The sequence below is a fragment of the Acomys minous genome (assembly GCF_964271855.1).
Source record: "Acomys minous genome assembly, chromosome: 6".
NCBI lineage: Eukaryota > Metazoa > Chordata > Mammalia > Rodentia > Muridae > Acomys > Acomys minous.
The window spans coordinates 24,711,059-24,731,142 of NC_140487.1; the positions used below are offsets into that span (position 1 = coordinate 24,711,059).

Below are 20,084 nucleotides of genomic sequence, written 5' to 3' on the forward strand. Positions count from 1 at the left end.
CAGGCATCTCCTAGGTGCAACGGTTCAGAATTTGCTAATTTGGTCTTGGTGGTGACCAAAACATTAACTGCCACAAAATAATGAAAATGGGCTATTTAGGTACATTCTCATGTATTGGCTTGAGTTACATGATGTCAGCCTATGACCAGAACTGATCCATGAGGGCTAAATACACAGACTTGCTTTTATTAGTAATAATCATAATTAACTTTCGCTCTCCTACACATCTCTCCTGCATCTCCACGGTGTCTACCCTTCACAATTATGCCTGCAAGTGGCTGGGATTGTACTGGCTGGGGAAGAGAATCTGTGGAAGTACATGCCAAATGAACCTGTCCTCCCCAACTTGCTTTTTGGCCATGGTATTTTATGGCAGCAATAAAAACCCTCCCGTTTGGTAAGTTGGGGCTTCAATATCATTCTTTCAAAGTGATGAACAATAAGGTATATTTCTTTGGCCGCAAAATCTCGGGGCAGACTTAAAATGAGAAGAGATCTGCAACATTGATAATGGGAACAGTGGGAAAATCCTCTACCACAGACTACCAGAAAGGGGACACACACGTACATATACATTGAATCTCACATTCTCTCTATCCATTTCCTTGTTTCCAGACTTGGCTAATAGAATCATTAACAATACCACTGCTCTAGAAGAAGTAGCTAATATTAAGAAGACTGTTAACTTTCTTCATCACCACTACAGCTGATATTACACTCATTAGAAGCTATGAAGATCCTGGTCCGCAGCTCCCTGTAAAACAGAGATCTATTTTCCCTGGTGTCCTCAATCCTCTCTGGCTCTTACACTTTTTCTGTTTCATCTTCCATGGGGTTCTGTGAGCTATGAGAGGAGGGATCTGAAGAAGCTTCTCTGATGATGGCTGAGCAAGGTACTAATTTATTGGGAGTCATTTAATTGCTACCGTTATTTTTTAGGCAGTAGTATTTTTGTCTTTTCCTAGGTCCCTGGGCTGTCTAGTTTCAGGTTCTTGGTCACCCAAGCAAAGACAGGTAAGGGTTTCATCTCGTTGCATGGACCTTAATTCAAATCAGATATTGGTAGATTACTACCCACAAATCTTGTGCCGCCATTGTATATCAAAGGGTTTGTGGTTGGGTTGGTGTTTTATACTTCTCCTTTGATAAAGTGCAGAGTCCCTTCCAGTAGCAAAGATGCTTAGCAGTGAAGGTTCTATGTTGACTTCTCCATGTTCATTACGTTGTGTAGGTGTTGTCTTCAGTAATGGGGCCTTGCCATCAGTTTGTGGAGAGCAACCTGTAGTCTTGGCAACAGCCTGGGTTGTCTGGGAGTTACCATGGGACCCCTTTGGCCAACAACTCAATTAGATGTAACCCAAAACCAGTACTGAAGCTTCATTTGATGGCAAGAGATGGCCAGTTGGGGCTGTGTCTTCCTATTATTTGGTGATTTCACTTAGAACATCTTCATCATGTATGTATATATTTTAGGAAGCTTCTATTACTTTAGGTTTTTATACTATGCCTCTAATGTTTCTCCCTGTATTCCATTCCTTCCCTCATTCTTCTCTTCCTGTCTCCTCTTCATTTGATCTCCCTGCTCCAGTCCACTCCCCTCCATTCACCCCTAACTATTCTTTTTCCTTTTCTTAGGGAGATCTTTTCCCCTACCCCCATCAGTCCTTTTCTCTACCTAGCCTTTGTGGTTCTATGAACTGTAGCCTGCCATCATTGACTTAACAACTAATGCCATATTTCTCTTTCTGGGTCCAGGTTACCTCACTCTGGATTATCTTTTTCTATTTCCATCCAATTACCTCTGACTTTCATTACCTCGTTTTTTGTTTCTGTTTTTGTTGTTGTTTTGTTGTGTTTTTTTTTGAAGCTGCTGAGTGAAACTCCATTGTGTACATGTATATTTTCTTTATTCATTCATCTGTTGAGTTACATCTAGGTTGTTTCCGATTTCTGGCTATTATAAATAGAGCCGTTGAGCAAGTGCCTCTGTGGTAGGATGAAGCATCCTTTGGGTGTATGTCCAAGAGGTCTATAGCTGCGTCTTGAGGTAGATCAATTCTCACCTTCCACAAGAACTGCTGTATTGACTTCCATAATGGCCATATACATTTGTACTCTCACAAGAGAGGCATGCTCTCCCCTACTCCATTTCCTCAGTAGTATGAGTTGCCCCTTGTTTTAATGGACCTAGGCATCTTGGTGGGTGTAAGATGAAATCTCAAAGTAGTTTTGATTTGCATTTCCCTGATGACTGAGGATGCTGAGCATTTAGGTGCTTTTCAGAGATACTGGCTTGGCCATGTCCACTGCTGCTCTATTCACAATAGCTGGGAAATGTAAACAGCCTAAGAGTCGTTAAACTGTGATTGCACAATGTCAGGAAGCTGGTCCTGTTCTTGTGTCCTAAGGACCCCACAGACAGTTCCAGTGGAGTCAGGGAAGCGTGTAGTGGTACTTCTATTTGGCACTGGCATAATTCATGCTTGTGCCATTCATTGTTAATTTCTTTGGCAGTCTGAGTGCCTTTGCTTCTAAAATAGATTTCAGAGACATCTGTCAAAACCAAAACAAATATTTCAACATAGAACTACAGGCTGCCAGACTCTTGACATGTAACTGATGATGGTAGAGCTTTTATGGGGGAAAAAAGGGCAGAACTACTTTGTTCCTTGCCATTTACATTTGAAATAACTACATTTTGATTCCTTTATTTCCTTAATATTTGTTTTTTGTTCCTTGAATAAATGGAATTTGTATTCATCTTTTTGGGGGGAGGAGTACAGATTTCCTTTGAGCTGAGCTATAGATAATTCTCCTGTTGGCTCTGTTTATTAACAATTAAACTTTATTATATAACTTAACTAGCATATACAAGAAGGAAAAAAAGGTTAAAGGGACAGAAGAGTAAATCTCCTGGAATCTGTCGGTAGGACGGGTCTTTAGGTGTCTCTGTCCCACGAGCTGGTCTGGTCCCTTTCTCTCTCTCCGAAAAAGCTTAATCTTTCCCACATTCTCCCTTACCACAAGTGTTAGGAATTCCTTGATTTCTGTCCTGTTCTTTGTCTGAGCTAGCTTATCACCAATGGCACTGCGGCTCTTCCACTCATCTCTTACTCTCCTATTACCGGGCTCTGTGTCCCATCTAGGTGTGTGAAACCTGTGAAACCGTCTGATTTGGTGTTAGAAAAGCAATCAGATGAAACGTTCCATATTAAAGGCAGGGTGTCTCATTTTCCTTCTCTAAATCCTTTGCTCACAACTGGCACCACAAGCTTTTATTGTATTTGTTTTACCAGAGGAAAAACTTGCCAACTCAACTGCTACTGAGTTTTAGAATAAGCTATTTCCCTCTTCTGGCTGAGAAAATAGCCATGGTACTTTCTTAAATGAAGGGCCCTAGACACAGGTGGCTCTATTAGAAATAAGTGTTTTAAAAATAGGAATTGCTTGCCGCTCCGGTAACCGAAGAGAGTATTTGACCACAAGCACGGTTGTGAGGGGATAGCGGCCATAATGCTGAGTAGCAGAGAATGGTTAGGTCATTCTGTTGCTTTTGTACAGGAAGAGTCAGTTTCTAGTATAGGTGGAGCTAAAGCAGTAGTAAAGATAGGAACAGCTTTTCCAGTGGGCTCTTCATCAGTAACAAAGCTTTACAACCCTCAACATTGGCCAATTCCTAATTTCCTTATTAATTACTCTGAAACTTGGCAATTTACAATCTTCTGGGTAGCAGCGTGCTGGTAAATGTGCAGTAAGCAGCTGTCAGAGGAAAGGAAAACACTGACTTGCAGCATTTGGCAATTCTGGAGGCAGAAAATGCTACTGTGGCCAATTTCAAGCTACCAGCATGTCATTCCACAGTGCGTTGGGAAGCAATGCATACAGTTGGTTCTCAGGGACCAGCACTCCATTGACACCTTTCAGGTCTTAAAGGAGCAGCCAGAAGCCAGAATCCCTGTACCTGGGAGGCAGAGGTAGGCACATCTCTGTGGGTTTGGGATCAATCTGGTTTGTAGTCATGGCCAACAAAGGACAAGGTCGCCTTCCAGACACCTGCTCACCAAAGAGGATGGCTACCTTGTTCCTTGTGGCAGCCTTCTTGCCTTTCCACTTCACAAAATTATCTTCTATAAATAGTCAAGAAAAAGAGTATGGCAGGGGGCTGGACTGGTGGCTCAGCAGTTAAAAAACACCGATTGTTTTTCCAGGACCATAGGTAGATTCCCAATAGCCATGTGTCAGTTCAAAACCATCTGTAACTCCAGTTCCAGGGGATCCAATGCCTTCTTCTGGCCTCTGAAAGCTACAGGCATGCAAGTGTAACAGGCAAGACAGTCATATACATAAAAATAAAAGAGAAGCATATAGGAAGAGCCCCATTTAAAGATGTTGGTGGCCTATCTTGACTTACCAATGATTTTTTTCTGTACTTTTTTTTAACTGTAAGAAGTGACTTGCTGTCATTTCTAAAGGTTACTCACATAGCTTACTTCACTTGATGGGCTACAAGCCCATTATTACTAGTCATTGTGATGCTTAGTGTTTCAGATTTGGCTAACAGGAGCTCCTTGAGTTAGCTGCTGTGTAACTGAATGCACGTCCTTAGTTCTCAGAGCATCTTATTTCTTATGGCAGGTATGCTGGGTCCCTCTTGCATTTTTCTTGCCCCAACAATTAAGTATCCTTATGTACATTTTAGATAATGAATGTAAATTATGTAGACTTTCACTGCTGGCTAAAGCCCAGACTGTTGTGAGTTTGTTAGCATAAAATGGTTCTCTAGCATTCAATGCCCTTCCACTGCAGAACAGAGTGCGGACTCTAGATTAGTACACCTCAGAGTCGCTACCTGGGACGCTCAATGTGAAGCTGTTTCTGATTTCTGCTGTAACGTATGGTTCTGCCACCTAACAGCCCATAATAAACCCATGTGTTTCAGTGGGGCGTTCATGTCTGGAATGGTTCCAGATGGCTGTAATCCCAAAATAAAAGCTCACCCTAGGCTTTAAAAAGCGCTGAAGTTGCTTTCCTATAAACCTTAGGCTTCAAGCAAGGAAAGATGCCCCTACCTAAGCAGTTCAAATTCCCAATCACCAGCATAACCACAAAAGTTCATTGATGAAGAAGTTTTGGCCAACAACTTTATTCAGGGCTTTTTTTGTGGACTGGTAAAAAGCCCAAGGAGTGAAGGGTGTGATCCGTTTAGAGGAACGACTCCTGTATTGCAGCGGCTCCCTAGTTCCCAGTCCATGGTCTTTAGGAGTGCCATATTTTCACTGACAGACACATGAAAACATTTCTCAAACTATTTTACCTTAAAGCTGAAAAAAGAACAGAGACAAACTTGTAAAAATACATCTTTTAATAAACATGAGGCAGCACAGCACTCCCACTGAGGTTTTTACCATGTGGTTTACAGCAGATGTTATCCATCACAGGGCATATGTACAAGCAGAGTGAACTCAGTATCTCAGATTTATTCTTCTCCCAAAGCTGGGTAACAAAAATCTGCTGCACCATCTCACATTCAAGGCTGTTTGCCAAACTGGCTCCTTAGAACGCCTTTTAAATCAACAGCTTGTAAGCAACAAAAGAAGTTATCCACTCCATCTCAGTAACAGCCCCAGGAGTGCTCAAGTGACTCCAAAGGACTGTAAATACATGCTTTCTTTTGATGGCTTTGAAAAATAGCTATTTATGCCAAATATGGAACACTAAAAAGATAATACAGAAATATCTGTTTCTCTTCCTGAGTGAATTCATAATAAATACTAATTGGAGGCTATAGATGATAATGCCAAGAGATTCTCACAAGAAAACTTAATGTTTGTAGTTGTTATTCTGTGAGCTGAAAATTGTCTGGTATTCTCACTGTTGAGTCTACCTTTTTCTTTAAAAAATTTTTAAGACAGGATCCCATCTCACTGTGTCGCTCTGAATGGCTTGGAACTTCCTAGGGAGACCCGGATGTCCACAGAGATGGACCTGTCTCTGCCTCCCGAGTGCCGGGATTAAAGTCAAAAGCTACCATGCCTGGCCCCACTTTTATCTTCTTATACTAACACCAAGGGATGGTGGAATTCTTAATCTTTCTGAAAACAGTTTAGTGAGAGAAGAACTAATATTAATTAACAATAGGGAAAAACTATCATTAATCTCAAAATTCCAGCTGCCATTGTCTTGGAATGACCAACATTCAGCTTTATCTATGAATGAGAAGAACCAGAGGTGGAAAAGATTAGAAGCTGTAATTAAAAAACAAAACAAAACAAAACAAAACCCAAAAACATAGATGCGCATGCTTTGTACTGACAGCATTTAAAAATTATACAATTGGATTTACTTGCCTACATAAAGTAGTGTTGAACTTAGGGAAACATACTACATGTTTCTATAGAAATATTCAGATTTGCAAAAGAGGCATCATAAATTGTTTACCATGAAATCAGCTGCCTGTAAAAAATCTATAACCATAATATACCACAATCCTTACACACATAATGCTACTAAGTGGAAATTATACCAATTAATGAGCAGCTCAAATCCCTAAGAGTTAAGACCCAACGTCTCTCAATGTCCAAGTGTGACTTTAGCATAACATGGTTTTATCCATTTGCTATCACACCAGAGGAGACATTTAGAAACATGTCCCTCCTTAGTGTATCATCTCAGTTCCAGAGGTAGAAAGGGTACACGTTAATCTCTCCTATCCTGCCCGCTCTCATGATCCAAAGCTATGTGAGGAGACTTCACTAAAGTGGCTCTCTGGTGTCCAGGCTCCTGCTGGTGGTGTGCCATCGGCTGTCTGTGACAGAAAGACACGGCTCAGCTGAAGTTCATTCCTGGGTCGATGCTTGACAAGGTCACAGCGGCCAGAAGCCAGCCTTTCCACTGCTTGCCAGGTGTCAGTTTGGTCTTCTGTTAGATCACAATGTCTACCCAGATGTGGCTACATCTCCTGTTTGTGTATCCTCCCTCTAAAGTCCTTACTCAAGCGTTAGGCAGTGTTAGCAGCAAGTAACCACTGGTGACGTGGAACCTGAACACGGGGAGCACATCCTTTACATCATCACTCCTCAGATAACAGGCACCAAATGAACCCTCTGTGCTGTCACTCAACAACAGACTCCTGTGCCCCACCATGTGTGTCTAAAAGACAAGCACCTGGCTTCAACCACCTTGTATTCATTTGCCTTAGCCACCAAAAGCTTGTACATGGCAGGAGCACTGCCGGACTGATGGGCGTCTGCAAAGCATTTCTTGTTTCAGATGAAGCCACAAACTGTCACTTGGCACATTTTAACTCCACCAATATAATCAGTAACAAAAAATTGTGGTGGGCTAGATGTAGTTGGGCATGCGTGTAATCAGTGTTCGGCAGGCACACAGGAGCCTGGCGGAAAGCTTAAGGGCAGCCTGGTCTACGGAGTGAGTTCTAGGCTAGTTAGAGATATACAGCCAAGACTGTGTGAAAGCCAAAAAAAGAAGTTAAATGTTAACTGAATTTAGATAGCCGTACTCTGTCATCATTTAAAATGCATTTTGCTTTTCACTGAAGTGAGGTAGAAGATAGTCATCTTCAGCAGACTGACACTATCCAGTTAGTCCCAAGAGAGAACAGAAGTACACCCTCAAGCTGGTGGAGTTCTGAAGACAAACCATTATCTTTATCTGACCACAATTTCTTATTTTTGAAACTGCCCTTCTCAGTTTAAGTCAGAGATGACGCACAGTCAGTCTGAGTATTGGTAAGGACCAGACACAACAGCACTGTTCATTGATACACTGTTTTCATCGCCTCAACTGTTGCCGTGGGTCCTTTCACTTTAGTCATGATCAGATGTCAACTTGGAGGCTACAGACCCTTCTAGTGTTAGAAGCACGATAAAAGGAATGTTTCACATTTAGAAGAATGTAATATATACCTCATAAAATCTAGCAGCATTTCATTCTACCAAGATATACAAATTTGGCTCCACTGACTAGTCAGGAACAATGGAAAAATGTACACAGGTCCAAAAAGGCTCTTTATGCAGAGGACTGTGAGGCTACGAGACATACTTTTAACAAGGAATTATACCTCCGTTAAGTGCTATGTGAAACTACTGGAATGTCGATTTCAATGGCAGAGAGGCGGGAACGTGAAGAATAGGGCTGTGAGTAAGCATGCATACTGGGAGGATGGGAGTACAGTGGTTGCCAGAAAGGAGAATTCAGAGATTTGCATGCACAATACCAAATAAAGAGGAGGAGAGCAGTCATAAACAGACCCCCTGAGCTAGCAATAGTGACAAACACTGCATAGTCAAAGGCAAAGACTGGCTCAAACTTCTTGTTGAGATGACTGTTATAGAAGATGGCCCAAATAGATGGAGAGAGGCTCACAGTTCCTGCCAGGAAAAACAGGAGTCCAGCCACCAGGTGGCAGCCTGCACTATTGACCAAACACTTGGCCAGTTTGATGTTAGGCACCGAGGACTTGAAGGCTGTGTTACACATTCCAATCAGGCAGAGCAGCAAGGCACCCATTGCGATCAGGATGCTGAGGGGCAGGGCGAACTGGAGGACACGGAGGTCCAGCTGGTCAACTGATAGGTACCAAGTACGGTCGTACATCAGGCAGTCACTGCTTCCATCGTACCGAGCGCACTTCACCCACAGGCCTGTGTAAATAGTCAGGTTCTTCTCGTTTCTGTTGAATGTGATCAGGCGCAATTTCCTCCAGTTGGGAAGCAGGGTCCCCGCAAAGAGGCCTGCTACAGAGGCAATACCACACAGGAAGGAGAGGACTGTGGCTGCGTGGACATCCCGGCAGCCCATGGCAGGAGGGCTTGCGCAGTAAGGATAGACTAGGGAGTGACACACAGAAAGCAAATCAGGCACTGTAGGAGAGCCCAGCTAGAGTTGCCACCGAGGCAGCACATTTCCTGAAGAGATGCCCGTGCAGAGAGGGCTCTGCTTGCTGGCTCATTACTGCAATCCCAGCACTTCTGAGGCAGGAGGACTGCAGTAAGTCTGAGGCCAGCCTGGTCTCTACAATGAGTTCTAGACCAGACCCTGCCCTCCCAGCTCCTCCCAATAGGGGGGAAAAAAGATGGAAACACCTGTTTCCTCCTTGTACTATATGAATATACATCAACATATAGGTCCCAGATCAAGTGCACACACATATGCTTTGTCATCACAAAGCAACTAAAATCTTTAGCCATCATTATTTTTCTTTATAGTTAACTAGAGAAACATCACACCTACATCTTGAAATTGGTTGTCAATATTCACTCGACATAGATATACGGACCACTTTGCATACCAGGTATTCAATGAAAAAGCAGACCTTCGCACAAATTATTCAAACAGCAAGGGTTAGAGCACTCAATAACTAACAGTTGCCTACAATCACTACAAATTCAGAATAAGTGCTCCAGCAAATGTAAAGTGAGACCCAAGCAGCAGGAGAGTAAGTGGCCTGCCAAAGGTAAAGCTACGGAGAAAGCATGGCAGGACAGCAGGATGTTAAGAGCTGACTCTGGAACAGGCTGATAGGCAGACACTCCCCGAGCCGTGTCATTCCTCCTCTGCAAAATGGGTGAGAGAGCAGTGCCTACCTACCTTGCAGGTCCCCCGCCCCTCGTCCGCCATGTGCCCCCTTCCCCCTCCTCCCCCCTCCCCCGTGGATCCAATGAGGTAATGCAATGTCAAGTGCTTAGAATGTATCTGTGTTAATGAATGCTAGGTATGAGCACATGGTGACTGCCTTTGTGCTTGACCAGTGCTCAGTACTGGACACACTAGAGTGGTTTCAGCAACATTTATTGAATGAATGCTAAATGAGAAAAAGCAAACTCACCTCACTGTTATAATTTGGGAACATCAGGAAACTATCAGAATTGAAACTGGCTTATCCCCAGTGAATCAAATAGAAGAGAAGAATTAAAAGCCCCTGGGATTCCTGCTTACCTACCTTCTGGATGATTCTATTTGATCCAAATGCTTTTCAGGAAACTCCCTAGCACTTGGTAGTCACAAAGCTATTAACGTTCTGAAGTAGAGCACGCATCTCCACTAATGGTGTTGTAATAGAAACAACAGCACAGGCTTCCTCTCTATTCAAATTAAAAGGAGGCTGTATTCTTTCTCCATGTATCTGATTCAGATTTTTTTTTTTAAGCGTCTACAATGCACCTCAGGGCACTATTCAAACATAATTTCCACCATAAGGCAACACAACAGACGACTTTCAGGGGGCACATTTACTTTTGTTGTTGTTCAAGGCAAGATGAAGCAGTGAAATTGGGAGCAACTTTTTATCTGATACAATCCCATGATGTTCACAGAATCCATCATCTTTTCCAGAATCAAATAATGTCTACTGAAATATCATCATGGTGAAATGCTAAGAAACTAGGTCAGGACACATTCCAGCAAGCAGTCACAGTGTTCTTTAGAAAACAATGCTGTGTGCCATGTGCTATACAGCCATATGGAGTAGGGATAGTTTTACTAGAAAAATTCTATGCCCATATGGTCAAATAATAGTATGGCCTTAAGTGTACAATAGGAAAGTAGAATTCGGGCATAAGTGACCTTGACTTGGGTTTAAATTAAACATGGGAAGTTCTAGTTTTCCCACAATGATCAGCTGCTTCTTGCTTTGTTGCCTTCTACCAGTATTGGAAGCTTTAACTGTTCCAGAAAGCTCTCAGAATTAAACTGCAAATTATAGTTTAATTTTTGTGCAAATCAGAAAAAAAAAATCCAAGCTAGGAATAGTGGTGCACGTCTTTAATCCCAGCACTGGGGAGGCAGAGGCAGGTGGATCACTGTGAGTTTGAGGTCAGTCTGGCCTACAAATGAAGTCTAGGACAGCCAAGGCTACACAGAGAAACCCTGTCTCAAAATAAATAAATAAATAAATAAATAAATAAATAAATAAATAAAATCCACCTCTCCCTTAATTTTGGCAACAAAGTCTCTGGAGCAGAACAAACACCTTGGTACAGGCTTGAGAATGCTTGCATTAGCAATGCTTAATAATGCCAAGCTCCAGAATTCAGTTCTGGTTGTTTTTTTACCTTTTCCCCCATATATGATGAGCAATTTATATAGTACTCAACATACAAATGATTCTATGGTTATATGAATGAGTAGTGGGCCCTGTACCAACACTACACAAGGAAATTCACAAATGTGGATAGACAAATGACTAGCTATGGCTAAGAAGTCAGTCATGCAACAAGTATTTGTAGTGTGAGATGCATATGGAAAATACCCTTAAAAGGACACCAAGATCACTGATCTAGTGTGTTAATAAAAATATGCCATCTCATGCAAATTCAAAATACTAGTGGTTAATCAACTGTATAATTACTACCATGTATTAAGTCATCACTGTTATATATTAAGCAACATAAGCTAACAAACCATTTATTAAAGTTATTGCCTCAGGTTAGGTAAAGACTGAGGCAGTAAGAAAAGGGTTACTCCTGATTCTTTTAAAGCCTCAAGACTCCTTCAGCAGTCTTAAGTCAATTACAATTTCATTCTTGTGTCCAGAGATTGGAAACAAATACTTACAAGTTCAAAGGAATTAGTATCTTTCCAAACAGCCTGTCCTGTGCCACTGATGCCTGGAACACAAAGGCAATGAGAACAAGTTGAAAATATACTATTTACTATTAATGCTTTCCCATAATCCTTAGCCTACAGACAACCAAACAGTATTAATGAACATGGGCAGGCCAACATTTATTTCAGTGCCAAGTGTAGTTAGCTATATCTTCCCTCACTTGCTACGGTGATACATGCTTAGCTGAGCTCTCAAGGACTAGCAGTTTTAAACAGAGTCCACAGAGATACCGTGAAATGTGTTTCAGAAAAAGAACATCAGTAATCTCCTCAAGTCTTTGGGTTCAACCCCAGTGCTGAAATGATAATTTAGTGTCTTGTAATCCTTGACCATTTCACTTTCTATGCCATTATTAACTCTACATATCTATACTATGATAATAAGTCTCACCCTACTAGTGAGATAGCATCGGGGAAAGGATATATTTAGAATTAAAACGAAAAGATAATACTGGCTTCAAGATTAGGACTTTTTCATACTTGAAACTCTTGTGCTATGTTAATGAATTCTCTATCTAGAATAATTTTTTTGAGATGCAAATATGTCACTTCATCTCTTCCCACTCAATAGCTTCTCATTTTACAAATAATAAAGTCTCCACAAACCTCAAACCTCCCCAGTGTATACCTCCTGGCTTTTACCCCCGTCCTTAGCCCCTACCACTCTTTGATATGCTACACTGTCTATGCAACCATACTGCTTTTCCATTTAACTTTGCAAGGTTTCCACTCTTTAATTTAATTAAGACCTAGGCTTTATGCTATTCTTCCAAACTTTTTTTAAAATTTATTTTTCTTTTATGTGTAGGATGTTTTGTCTGTGCACCTCATGCATGCAGTGTCTGAGACAGCCAGAAGAGGGTGTCAGCGTCTCTGAAGCTGGAGTTACAGATAGTTGTGAGCTACTATGTGGGTGCTCAGAACCAAACCAGGTCCTCTGCATGAGCAGCAAGTGCTCTACACTGCTCAGCCCAGGCCGCTCTGCAACCCTTTAACAACTTTCTCAGTCCCACCCTACTCTTTAACTGATACCCTGTCATCTTGGTGGGGAGACCTAGCTAACCCTGTTCCTTTCTGTCCTCTGCCTTCCCCATCCCCAGCCACACGATGCGAACAGCACTGCTTCATTTTTTCTTTGTTAGCAGTGATGATGTTTACAATTCCTTGCTTATGTACTGTTCTTCCCCAACAGATTATAAATTTAGGACAGAAATCCCTGTTTTTGTTTATTGTATTTACTAGGGACACACAGAAGCACTCTCTTACTGACTGACTGAAGGAATAGATACATAGTTGGTCCATATGGGTCTAGCTAGGATACAGAGGAAATTGGAAATTTGGTTTAGTGTACGTTCCACTCATTTCATTTGGGGCAAGTCACTACACCCTCTCCTCTGAAGCACTCCAGCTGTTTCTAGAATGAGCGGCTGCTTCTATTTCTTGTTGGTAAGAAGTTCCTCCAATTTTGCAAATGAAAGAAACATTTATCTAGCAACAGTGACAGACCCTGAGGTTTGGAGTGGTTACTGACTAGACCAAATACTCTGCACAAAACAGCCACTTCACATTTGTCATCCATTCCAGAATGACTTTCAGAAGAAATTTGGAACACAAATGTTATCGATGAGATCATTTCAAATAAAAATATTTTCAAAAGGCTATTTTCTCTGGCTTTAAAGAGAGTTCAAAGAAGGCTGATGCAGAAATAGTGGCTAAGGGCCTCAGGGATTCACAAACCCATTATAATTTTCTCAGGAACAATTCCATGGAATCACTACAAAAGAACATACCTCTCATGGCCACTACATTAGCTCCTGATGCTAACAGTGGCCGCCCCCTTCCACCTCTAATCTGAGTGTTCTTGGAAGATGTAATCATCAACCACTGTACCCACAAGGGTGTTATGTGTTATTTTGCTGAAGAAGAGAAGAACAGCTCTGCTTCTGACTGAGACAGCAGAAGAAAGGGAAACATTACGTAACCAAGGGACACACTTACCCCTTAGTGTACCTGATCCTCCAAAACCAGCTTAGCCAACTTAGACGAAACAGGAGCACAGCTGCACACAAAGTAAAGATAATTTGGGCCTACCGAAATAGAAAAAAAGTCCCAAGTTACCACAGCACTTCTCTAGAAATGCTACTTTAATTTGCATACGGTTAGGAAATAATTAGTAATCATCGAACTTAATAAAATGCTACAGCAAAACAGGATGGCAATAAGTTTTTCAAAAAGACAGTTTAAGGTTGGGAGTGCAGCTCAGTGCTTGAGTGTTTGCCCATCATGTAGAAGGCCCTAGGTTCAAACACCACAAAAAAAAAAAAAAAAGCAAAAACAAAAGCACAACAAAAACTAACACAGCAATCTACTCTTATATTCACTATTAGATGTGAGCCTAAAAAGAAAACTAACTCTTACTTTGTTATTGGAAAATTTAGGATAATAAGGCTAAAAATAAAAATCACTTTCCTGGGTTAGAAATCTATGAAAAAAAATTTTTTTTTCCAAGATCGGGTTCATGGCTATTCATGAAAGAAACGAAGACGATGAAACCGCTATACAGTTGTCTTGGAATGAAAAGAAATGCACTATTTTCTAAAATGTTTTTTAAAACAGTACTCACAATAAAACCAGACAAAACTGATCTATATAGCCTAAATTTTGCAACCAGAATGCTCTTTTTTAGTTTATGCTGTATGGTATTGCCTTTGGCTCGACCTGCCATTTAGGATGTTTTCTTAACTCTAAACAGGAGCGACTTCCTCTTTAAATACTGTTTAACTCAAGCAGGTAGGATGAGTGAAAACTCATAAACGCCTGGGAGCTTCCTCGATCGAGGCGTTTATCACTGGTCCTATTGCAGTAATTACGCAGGATGTGGCCTGTGCGCTAATTTCCACCGAGGTTCCCCCAACTCCCGTCTATTACTCTTGAGTTATCAAGCACGACTGCTTTAGAGTCGGGCTTGTTTTACAATCAGAAACAACAATCGGACCCCTAGGCAACCTTTTCCAGTGAGGTCACCTAGTGTGGCTGTTCTGACATGGAGACCGGGTCCTTTCCAGCCCGTGGCACTCTCCGGAGGGGCAGCTTCGCCGGCTTTGCCAGCACCATGGGCTCGCCCCCGCCTCTCCCCTCCCCGCCACGGGGGAGCTGCGTCCTCAGGAGAACCGGAGCGGTCGAGCAGGGGAGAGGGGCGGCGGCGGCGCACAGCCAATGGCGTGAGTCCGCCACACCCGCTCGCCCGAGCAAGCCCACCCCTGCCCGGTGCGTGGGGACCGCGAGGGAGCAGGTCATCGTTACACAACCAGCTGCATCAGCTGGTGGTTCCAAAATAGCAAGCCGCAGCTCACACCCCCGCCCACCGGCTCCCAGCCCTCAGCTTCCCCAGCAACGCGGCTCCACATTTCCACACTCCTCTGAAGGAACGAAAATGTTTTAAACGCTTCACCAAGTACCTCCTCAGCCAGCTTCCACATCCACCCATGTGGGCAACGTTTAAAATGCCGACTCGCCGACACCTCGCCGTTTCACACAACACCTTCAACTACTTGCAAAATACTCCCAAAGGGAAGCGTTCCGGACCACACCTACCGGCTCCTCACGGCCCGGGCATCCCGCTCGCCCACTCGGAGAAGCCTCTCCTAGTCTCCCTCCGCGGTCGCGGAAGTGCGTTCTGGAGAAGCCGCCCCCGAGGCGTCAGGGAACCAGTCAGGCTCTCCCAGGCCCCAGCTCAGGAATGCCTTAGCGACACGGAACTACAGTTCCCAGCATCCACCGGGTCGCTGGCCGCAGGCCACATCCTGTGACCGCCTCCTCCTTCCGGGTCCTGCCTCCCTTGTGTCCTCTTGCACCCAGTTAAAAGCTAGGTTTCAGCCGACTGGGCTTAAAATGCTGTGGAGCACACACATAAGAGACAAAATTGAGAGTCGTTTGAGTTCTCAATCAAATGTTCATTAAAAGTAAAAGAGGTCTAACTCCATAACTATACAAATGTTCAAGGGTGCTTTGCATGTTACTTCTGTGGCTATCTAACTATAGGCAAAAGATAACTTACCATAACAAAATTTAGTAGGTGTTAAGTATTTAATTTGACTCTCCTACACATCAGCTATCTTCTCGCGTTTTATCTTAAATGTGCGTCCTGTCCAGGTAAATATCTCAAAGGATTCCTGTACAATATTTATTAGATTAAAAAAAAAAAAACCTCAAAGAGATGTGATGCCTGCAACTTCCAAATGATTCCATCCCTGAATATACACGTGCACATATGGAGAAACAAAAACTGTGGCCAATGGTGACAATTTTGGTATTATTTAAATTTTTTCATATAACATATTTTGGCTATATTCTTTTCCCTCCCCCAACCACTCCCAGATCCTCCCCACCTCCCTACCCACCCAACTTAATGCTATTTCTCAAAACAATAAAACCCATGAGACTCAAACAAACAAAACCAAACAACCCACGACCCCCCCCCACCACCCAAAAAAAAATTCAATAGAACAAAAATACCAAAGCAAATCAAAACAAAAAGCACACAAACGTCACGGAGTCTTGTTATGTGTCAGCCAACTACTCCAGTGGTTGATGTCTTTTGGGAGAAAACTGACATCAATAGCAAAGAGCCTCTAGGTTAGGGAACAACCTTTGAATCTAAATAAGTAAATAATTTACATTATATTTATATACATATATATGTATATACTGTTCATTTAAATGCTCTGTAACTTAATTACAATATCTCAAAAAAGATGGAAAATTATCATAGTTGACACAGCTGTAAACGATGTCACCCCTTCCTATTCTACTTTGCCCTGATGTGACCTTGGACAAGTAGACCTGATGTACTTTATGGTCTCCACCTGTAGAACAGTATGTCTACACCAGAAAATCATGAGAATTAAACTAATCTAAACCTTATAAGGAATACATAGAAAAGTACAATAGTATGTACACACAAGGCCTTGGCTATTAATACTTTCCATTTTGTGTTGCTATAGTAACAATTGGACAGTTACTGAAATGGGGGAAGTCTATTCTCCATCCAGCACTATTCCTTTCTCATTATTGCCGTATTGCTCCAGATACCAAGCAAGTCTGAGGCTGGGAACAACCCAGCCACCAGCCAGAGCTGGAGGAAATGGGTCTCTAGAGCACAGGTCTTGTCACCCCAGTCCTGTTTGTGGCCACAGCTTCTCTGTCTCCTGGGTGTGGCAGAGGTGCATCAAGGTCCCTCTCCTGCCATGCCTGTGCCACCTTGATGGGCTCTGCTCTCTCACGTGAAAGCCAGAAGAAATCCTTCTTACTTTGTTTTTCCTGTCAGGTGCTTTTGTCAGTGACAAGAAAGGTAATATGGCCCCTCTGGCCTCAGAATAGCTGGTCACCACTTTCACACACCTCACTGTTCTAAACTCCCCCATTCCTCTTCCATCTTAGAGCCCCTGTGATTACTTGGGGACACAGAGATATTACAGGATGTCACAGTTTTAAATTCACACTAAGCCTTACTCCCTCCCCCCTGCAATGTAACATGACATGTTCAGATTCAGGAAAGGATGTCAGTGGCTTTAAGGAATTCTCATTCTGTCTTTCATATTCCAAAAACCCTCTTCCAGGATGGGTCCAAAAAATTTTAAAAATTCATTAAATTAAAAAATTAGTTAAAAGTTTTAATTCTTTCCACTTTCTTCTTTTACTGAAGAAAGAAACTTCTTTTCCTTGGATTTGAGAATGCTGCCATTTTCATTCCTAACTTCTCTAGTTAGTTCCTGGTCAATCTTTTGCTTTCATTTTCTCCTTTCCAATCTCCAATGTAACTAACAACAGGCTACGTCCTCTGATTTTCTATCAGTCAATATGCTTTCTTGGAGAGGAACAACCTGTTATCTCAAAGCCACATCTTTGGCCCGGACTTGCCATTACTTTAGCATATAATTGCCAGCGCATGTGCTTGCCTCCTATCTCTTCAACTTTAGCATTTGATAATACAAATTAAGTGTACCCCTACGGCATTCACTTTGGAATTGATAAACACTTAGGTGGGGTGGCATCTGCCTCTAGCTATTTAGCTGAGGCAGGAGAATCCTTTCAGCCCAGGAATTCAAAGCCTGCCTGGGCAATGCAGATTGTCATCTAAAACAAAACAAAACACCAAAAGAACACAGCACAAGAAAAGAAAATTTTGCTCTTGACGGGTTTTCAAAAACTGTTAGGAATCCATTGCACAGCCTGTAATAGGAAGTATGACAGCATATTTCTTTTTATTTAGACATGGTGGTGGGGATTGAACCTATGGCCTCAACATGCTAAGCAAGCTGCCACTAAGGGATAGCCCCAGGCAAGATAAGAACAAAAGAAAGAGAGAGAAAGAAAAAGGAAGGAAGGAGAGAGGAGAGCAAGAAAGCAAGAGAATGAGGAGAGAGAGAGAGAGAGAGAGAGAGAGAGAGAGAGAGAGAGAGAGAGAGAGAGAGAGAGAGAGAAAACGCACAGTACTATTTTGTTCATTCATACTCAGTGACTTTTCAGTCAGAGTTGTATGTAGCCCTGGCTGACCCTGAATTTATCCTTCCTGCTGCTGCCTCCCAAGCAGCTGGGGTTACAGAGCTGTGCTACCAAACCTGCAGTAAACTTCCAATCTTTCAGAAAGCCGCCATCTGAGGGGAGAGGAAGGACTGGAGGTATACAAAGGGAATCTGTCTACAAGTGAGGCAATGTGGCTTTGGCTGTACCTGCTTCCTGGTTTTTAAAACGTTCAGTGTAACTATGACTACACCACTGTTACCTCTTGCTTCAGTTTTGGTTTTTAAAAGAAAAAAAAACATGTGTCTTAGCCACTTGAGGGAATACATTACATTTGGAATTATCACATGACTGCTTCTTTGAAACAGATTAGCTCTTATGTCGTATGTTTTATAGGAAAATCCATCTGTATTTACCATACAGTTCTTACTATTGTTCTTGATGCCACTTCTGGGAAAGGTTTGTTTTTGAAACTGAGGTCCAATTATTATATAATACTCTTGTTTTCCCCATCGTGATGCAGCTGACTAGGAGCTTTTGCTATTTTATTTAATCATGTTTCAAAGCCTTCTAGTCAGAAGCTTTTACTCAACATCTGTCCTTGATTTAAAACAGTCCCAATATCCTGTAATTTGTAATAAGCCATATACAAATAAAAATGAAGATATATTTTAGCTATCTAATTATATCCCTTTGCTTAGTACAATAAAATTAGTCAAAGTCTTCTTAAGGCTTTTTATATAGAAATAATACCAAAATAATATATACCAAAATAATGTTTGATAACCAATAACGAAAATGAAGGCGTTCATTAGAAAACACTGGTGATTTCAGAAAAACACACTGAAATGTGAGGTCATGAGCAAAGGAAGCCTTTGTCCTTTGCTTTCAACTTTGGACACTTCAGAGTACAGAAAACCAATAGAAAAAAGGCCTTGTCATATATTGCTCCAAAATTAGTTACACTATAAACCATATCTCCTGTTCTTCAAATTCCAAGTATTTCAAAGGTCACGATTCAGACAGTAGCTACGCTTCACACAACGCGGTATCTGGGCATCCCAAAGGTTTAGTTTCTATTGTAAACAATTTAATGCCATGTACAAAGGGGATAACTTCCTCTACAGTCTTGTAAGTACCTGATAATTATTAATGAATAAACTGTCACGTGGGGAAAACATTTTAAAATATAATTTGCCCCAAATGAACGGGTGAGTCTGTTCAGAAATAGCTAAAATCACCTTCATACTGATTAGAGCCACCAAGGCAATGACCCTGTTTCTCCTAAGTATCCACAGAGAATTTCCGACATCAAAGTTATCTTTCTTCTACCCATTTCCCATTTATGTTGCTCATTTTTTACTCTCCTTCACCTAGTTGAGAACATCTATGCAAAGATAAAAATAAAACCCCTGGTAGTTTTATGTTCTCTCTACCTGCCAAGCTCTAATCAGAAAACAAAAAAATACAAGTTTGCATTCCCACCAGCAATGAAGGGGTGTTCCTCTCTCTCCACATCCTCACCAGCATGTGGTGTCACTTGAATTTTTTATCTTAGCCATTCTGATGGGTGTTAAGACAGAAACGCAGAGTAGTTTTGATTTGCATTTCTCTGATTACTAAAGACGTTGAGCATTTCTTTAAGTGTTTCTCAGCCATTAGATATTCCTCTGTTGAGAATTCTGTGTAGTTCTGAGGCCCATTTCTCAATTGGGTTACTTGGTTTGGTGGTGTTTAATTTCCTGAGTTCTTTATATGTTTTGGATATTAGACCTTTGTCAGATATAGGTGAAGATCTTTTCCCAGTTTGTAGGCTGTCGCTTTGTTCTGTTGACAGTGTCTCCTGCCTTACAGAAGCTTCTCAGCCTCATGAGGTCCCATTTATTAATTGTTGACCTTAAGGCCTGGGCTGTTGGTGTTCTGTTCAGGGGGTCTGA

The 20,084-nt window shown here is 41.9% G+C and overlaps 1 protein-coding gene across 2 annotated transcripts; it reads right to left on the reverse strand.

Annotated features, from left to right (window-relative positions):
* Window positions 1-5,344: 5,344 nt before the first annotated feature.
* Window positions 5,345-15,376, reverse strand: CLDN12 (claudin 12). 2 transcript variants are annotated; one of them, XM_084785785.1, is made up of 4 exons: window positions 15,220-15,376; window positions 13,624-13,712; window positions 11,575-11,627; window positions 5,345-8,849 (listed from the first exon to the last, which is right to left on the reverse strand). In XM_084785785.1, exon 4 carries the CDS (start codon window positions 8,818-8,820, stop codon window positions 8,086-8,088), a length of 735 nt encoding a protein of 244 aa, XP_084641911.1. In that variant the 5' UTR covers window positions 8,821-8,849; window positions 11,575-11,627; window positions 13,624-13,712; window positions 15,220-15,376; the 3' UTR covers window positions 5,345-8,085. The 2 variants fall into 2 exon arrangements, with proteins under 2 accessions (XP_084641911.1, XP_084641912.1); XM_084785786.1 differs by having other exon boundaries at window positions 15,084-15,222.
* Between the last annotated feature and the right edge of the window lie 4,708 nt (window positions 15,377-20,084).